The sequence below is a fragment of the Piliocolobus tephrosceles genome, unplaced genomic scaffold, assembly GCF_002776525.5.
Source record: "Piliocolobus tephrosceles isolate RC106 unplaced genomic scaffold, ASM277652v3 unscaffolded_736, whole genome shotgun sequence".
NCBI lineage: Eukaryota > Metazoa > Chordata > Mammalia > Primates > Cercopithecidae > Piliocolobus > Piliocolobus tephrosceles.
The window spans coordinates 38,333-44,363 of record NW_022334674.1 but is presented as its reverse complement, the minus strand read 5'-3'; the positions used below and the strand labels follow the sequence as shown (position 1 = coordinate 44,363).

Here is a 6,031-nt window from a genome sequence, read left to right as displayed (position 1 = left end):
GTTTTTTCTGTCCTCAGCACATGTCACCATCTGTACCCTGGTGCAGGCTGCTGTGAGCACCAGGCTCTGTGCTAGGGGAGCAGTGAGGGGACTGAAGAGACTCAGGGTCCCTGAGCTGGCACATAGTAAGGAAGACAGAATGTTCCTGGCACAGGTGCTGCTTGATGTGGACATCAGGAGGGCTTCTTGGAGGAGGAGGGAGGGCCTGCTGGGGAAGAGGTTACCACTCCCAGGGTGAGTTCTGATCATGCTGCCTGAGCCCTTCCCTCATCCCATACTCTGCTCCAGACCTGGATGGGGGCCCACAGGGCCAGTGTGCAGCCGAGCCAGGACTGTGCCAGCACCTCACAAGGAGCCTTGGAATTCAGTGTGCGAGGGGCCACTGCGGTGCTCACCTGTGGCTCAGAATGTCCCTGGAAATCTGTGACCTGGAGGAGAGCAGAGGGCATGGAAACACCTCCTAGGGGCCCCAAGTTTGGAGGATATGCTGCCAGCGGAGTGTGAGGAGTGAGAGGCACCACTGCCTGCCTACCTGCCACTGGAGGACCAGGCCCCTGCATCCGCCACAAGCCTGCTCACTGAGACTGAGTGGGCTAGTAGTGGCTACTATGCCTTGGGCTGCTATGGGGGATGCAACCCTTCATCCCTCTCAGGAAGCACATGGAGCCTTGAACCCATCCCAGCCCTGCCCCGTGGCCTTTCACATGACCAGTGAGGCTTGGAGACCTAGTGAGGAGGCATCTGGGTGGTGAATGGTCCCATCCAGAAGCACCGGCTGCACAGGGACATCCAGGACCCACAACGCCCTCCTGTCTTCACCAGGGCTCAGTCCTGAAAGTTCTGGGGCCCAGATACAGCCACCTGCATCATGTCCGTCTTGTGGAAAATGGACAAAAGTCTCTGGAGCTGGCCCTTGGCTGGGACAGGACCTCCTAAGAAGGGGCCTCTAGCAGTGGTTAGAAGTCCTGCCTGGATGGAGGCTGGAAACTCCTCCTTGCCTGATCTGCTCAGCACCTGTGGGGAGGGGCCTCTACCCTCAGCATCCTGCCCACAGCACCACGTTCTCCTGTCCCCTTTCTGGCTTTATCTATGGTCACTCTGATAAAAGAGGTGTAGTCTCCCAGCCTGTTCTGCTCTTACCCCTTAAAGGGCCAGCATGGGGCCAGTGGACACAGGTGAGACACCATAACCTGGTGGTGGTGTTCTCTCCATGCCTTCCATGCCTTCCTGAGGCACCTTTCCTAGATATTAAAAGGTACATAATGGCTTTTCCAAAGTGCTGATGCCTGGGAGGAGATATCAAGGGAGGGGTGGGGTTTGACCAGCCCTGGTGGGCTTTCTGGGCTCCAAGAACAGCAGGGTGCAGACTCAGACCAGCTCCCAGATAGTTGGGTAGAACATCAGTGGCAGCTCTGAGGACAGCAGAGTGGAGGCTCAAGGACAACTTCAGAGAGTGGGGTGGAGGCTCACATGATCCAGCACTTCCCTTCTGGGTGTCTACACAAAGGAATTCAAAGAAGGGCCAAAGAAGTATCGGTACATCCATGGTCATAGCAGAATTATTCACCAATAGCTTAAATATGGAGGCAATTCTAATGTCAGTGATAGATGAATGGATAAACAATATGTGGTCTATACATATAATGGAATATTTTTCATTTCTCAAAAGGAAGGTAATTCTGACAAATGTTATTAAAATAACCCTGAAGACGTTAGTGTAAGTGAAATTGGTCACAAAAGACAAATACCATAGATTCTGTTTTTATAAGGTCCCAAGAATAGTCAAATGCATAGAGACAGAAAGTCGAATGGTGCTTGCCTGGGGCTGGGTAGGAAGGGAGAATGGAGAACTATTGTTTAATGATAGAGGGTTTCAGTTTTACAAGTTGGAAAGAATTCTGGAGATGGATGGTGGTAATGGTTGCACAACCATATGAGTGTTAATATTACTGAACTGTTCACTGAAGCATGGTTAAACTACTATAGCTTATGTTATGTGTATTTTAACACAATTTTTAAAATTGGAAAATAAAACAAAACACCTAGAGCCATGATCTCTAAGGCCATATGTGTTCTGCCCCATTACTCCTCACTCACTCCCTTCCAACCCCACTGACCTTTTTCTGGCTCCTCAGACACGCCAAGCACTCCCTGCCTCGGGGGCTTTGCAGTGTCTGTTGCCCTCACGTGGAATCCTCTGCCCACATATCTCTCTATGACTCTGTCTCTCACACTTGCGCTGCTCTAATGTCTCTTTTTCAGTGAGTCCTTTCCTGATTACCCTACAGAAAAGCACCCAGCAGTATTCTCTATTCCTTTTCCTTGCCTTGTCTTTGTAGCACTTGCTCCATGATGACATATAGAAAGAATATGTGTTTATGCAATGGTGAATGTGATGACCACAGATTTTTTCCCCAGCCCTGTTCTAGGCAGAGACCGGGAAATGGGTCATTCCTGTCCTCTATTCCAATTATCTTCTTATATAAAGGCTTATTTTTTCCTTTTTAATGCTCTAACCTAATGCTAAGCAATTTCAGTTGATTTTTTCATAAGCCGGAAGGTCCATGAAATCTTTTTCTATGGCCATTATTTTCTCAAACATAGCAGAGTCTTTTTTCAGTGTTTTCCCATATATAATGATATTCCTAGGAATGTCTCCTTGGCCTTCCTATCTAAATTCACCCAATGCGGTGTTCATATTTCAAGTGAGTTCAATACTGCCTTCATAATTCTTGGCACCTTTAAACTTTTATTGTCCCTGGTAGGTAGTTGCTCATCTTATTGGTTAAATGAGTGATTTCGGCAATTTCACTTTTTACATTATTTTTATTTTTATTTTGAGACAGAGTCTCAGTCTGTTGCCCAGGCTGGAGTGCAGTGGCGTGATCTCAGCTCACTGCAGCCTCAGCTTCCCAGGCTCAAACGATCCTCCCATCTCAGCCTCCCAAGTAGTTGGGATTACAGATATGTGCCACAGCACTCTGCTAGTTTTTTTCTGTGTTTGTAGAGACAGGATCTTGCTATGTTGCCCAGGCTGGTCTGTAACTCATACACTCAAGTAATCAGACCATCTGGATCTCCCAAAGTGCTGGGATTACAGGCATCAGCCACAATGCCCAGCCTAAAATGTCTTCTAGATAGAGCGATTTTGAAGATTAAGCAGGCTAGTGAGTCAAGCACACAGTACAACATTTCAAGCCCAAAAGCAGGGAGTGTGAGCCCCTGGTGGTGGTGGTGGAGGCAAAAGGAGAAACAGGAAGCAATGGGGAAGAGACACTTGGGACTGGAGCTCAGGGCTCTTCAGGGAAAGAAGCTTCCAGGTCCTGGAGAAGGGGTAAGACCCGTGAGAGTCCCCTGGAGGCTCAAAAGGAAGGGCCAGGCTTCCCTGACACAGTGGGCTCCATGGCCTCCTCCCCTCCTTTTCACCTCAGGAGGGAGGGAAAGAGGGGAAGAGAAGGTCCTGCAGAGGAGGCAGGATGGCCGGTCAAGTGGGGCCTTGGGCGCTTTTTCCCAGGGCTGCCTCCTGGGAGACAGGGTGGGTCCCCTGTCCCTCACCATGAAGTTCGATGAGTATTGGAGAGTCCGCATGAGGCCAAGGGGCTTCAGCCCAACTGCTAGTTCTCTTCAAGAACTCTTCAAGAAGGACCACGAGCTGTCTGATGGAGAGCATGGAGCAGGTCTGAGTGGGCCAGACTAGCACCAAGAAACACACCAAAATCGAAACATGAAGAAATACAAAACATGAACAGACCAATAACAATGAGATCAAAGTTGTAATAAAACGTCTCGCAGTAAAGAAAAGCCCAGTATTCTATGGCTTTACTACTGAACTCTAACAAACATTTAAAGAACTAACACCAATCCTACTGAAACTATTCCACAAAATAGAGATGGGAAATGCTTCCAAACTCATTCTATAACACCATAATTACCTTTGTACCAAAATCAAAGACACTTTAAGAAAGAAAACTACAATATCTCCAATTAATATTGATGCAATAATCCTCAACAAAATACTAGCAAACCTTTAAGCATTACATTAAACAGATCATTCTTCATGACCCTGTGTGATTTATCACAAGGATGCAAGAATGGTTGCAAATCAATCCATATGATACCTCACATCAACAAAATGAAGGACAAAGATTTTATAATAATTTAAATTAAGGCTGAAAAAAAATTTGATAAAATTCAACGTACCATCATGAACCTGGGTAAAGAAAGAGCATTATTAACATAATAAAAGCCATATATGACATACCCACAGCTAGTGTCATACTGACTGGGGAAACACTGAAATCCCCTTCTCTAAGATCTGGAACATGACCAGGATGCCCACTTTCACCACTGTTATTCCCCATAGTTCTGGAAGTCCTAGCAAGAGCAATCAGACAATAGAGAGAAATAAAGGGCATCTAAATAGAAGGGAAGAAGACAAATTATCCTGGTTTGCAGATGATATAATCTTATATTTGTAAAAAACCTACAGACTCCACAAAAACTACTAGAACTGATAAATCCAGTAGCGTTTCAGGATACAAATCAAGATATAAAAATGAGTAGCACTTCTTTTTTTTTTTTTTGAGTTGGAGTCTTGCTCTGTAACCCAGGCTGGAGTGCGGTGGTGCCATCTTGGCTCACTGCAAGCTCCACCTCCGGGATTCATGCCCTTCTCCTGCCTCAGCCTCCAGAGGAGCTGGGACTACAGGTGCCCACCACCACGCCCAGCTAATTTTTTTTTGTATTTTTAGTAGAGACAGGGTTTCGCCGTGTTAGCCAGGATGGTCTTGATCTCCTGACCTCGTTATCCACCTGCCTCAGTCTCCCAAAAGTGCTGGGATTACAGACGTGAGCCACTGTGCCTGGCAAAAATCAGTAGCATTTCTGTATGCCAAGAGTGAACAATCTGAAAAAGAAATTAAAAAGAAATACCGGCCCGGGCGCGATGGCTCAAGCCTGTAATCCCAGCACTTCGGGAGGCCAAGACGGGCGGATCACGAGGTCAGGAGATCGAGACCATCCTGGCTAACATGGTGAAACCCTGTCTCTACTAAAAAAATACAAAAACTAGCCGGGCGAGGTGGTGGGCGCCTGTAGTCCCAGCTACTCGGGAGGCTGAGGCAGGAGAATGGCGTGAACCCGGGAGGCGGAGCTTGCAGTGAGCTGAGATCCGGCCACTGCACTCCAGCCTGGGCGACAGAGCGAGACTCCGTCTCAAAAAAAAAAAACAAAAAAAAAAAAGAAATACCATTTATAATAGTCACAAATAGAACTAAACACACAGAAATTAGCCAAAGAAGTAAAAGATTTCTACAATAAAAACTATAATACAATCATAAAATAAATTGAAGACACAAAAAAGTGAAAGATATTCCATGTTCATGGATTGAAAGTGTTAGTATGTTAAAATGTCTACATTACCCAAAGCAATTCACAGATTAAATGCAGGACTCACATTAACTGACTTCAAATTACAGTACAAAGCTATAGTAACTGTAGCAGCCTGGTACTGGCATAAAAATAGACACATGAGCCAATGGAATTGAACAGACAATCCAGAAAAAACATTTTATACATTTTCACTGAATTCATTTTCGACAAAGGTGCCAAGAACTTAAATTAGGGCAAAGACAATCTCTTCAATAAATCATGCTGGGGAAACTGGATATCTACATGCAAAAGAATGAAACTATAACCCCTATCTCTTGCCATATACAAAACTCAAATCAAAGTGGACTAAATACTTAACTCTAAGACCTCAAATTTAAAAACTACAAGAAAACATTGACGAAAGTCTCTCCAGGTATTGGCAAAAATGTCTCGAGTAATAACCCACAAGCACAGGCAACCAAAGCAAATATGGACAAATGAAGTTACATCAAGTTGAAAATCTTCTGCATGTCAAAGGAAATGATCAACAAAGTGAGGGGACAACCCACAGAATAGGAGAACATATTTGCAAACTATTCATCTGACAAGGGATTAATAACTAGAACAGATAAACAGCTCAAACTACTGTATGGGAAAAAAA

At 45.5% G+C, this 6,031-nt stretch overlaps 1 protein-coding gene across 1 annotated transcript in view; it reads right to left on the bottom strand.

Annotated features, from left to right (window-relative positions):
* Positions 1-278: 278 nt before the first annotated feature.
* The window catches only part of LOC111534824 (vomeronasal type-1 receptor 90-like), a gene marked incomplete at its 3' end in the record, with an annotated part of 10,143 nt that continues 4,390 nt past the window's right edge, over positions 279-6,031 (bottom strand). Inside the window, 3 exon segments of the mRNA XM_026449181.1 lie at positions 279-428; positions 710-876; positions 3,556-3,656. Of these exon segments, the coding sequence (XP_026304966.1) occupies positions 279-428; positions 710-876; positions 3,556-3,656 (418 nt within the window).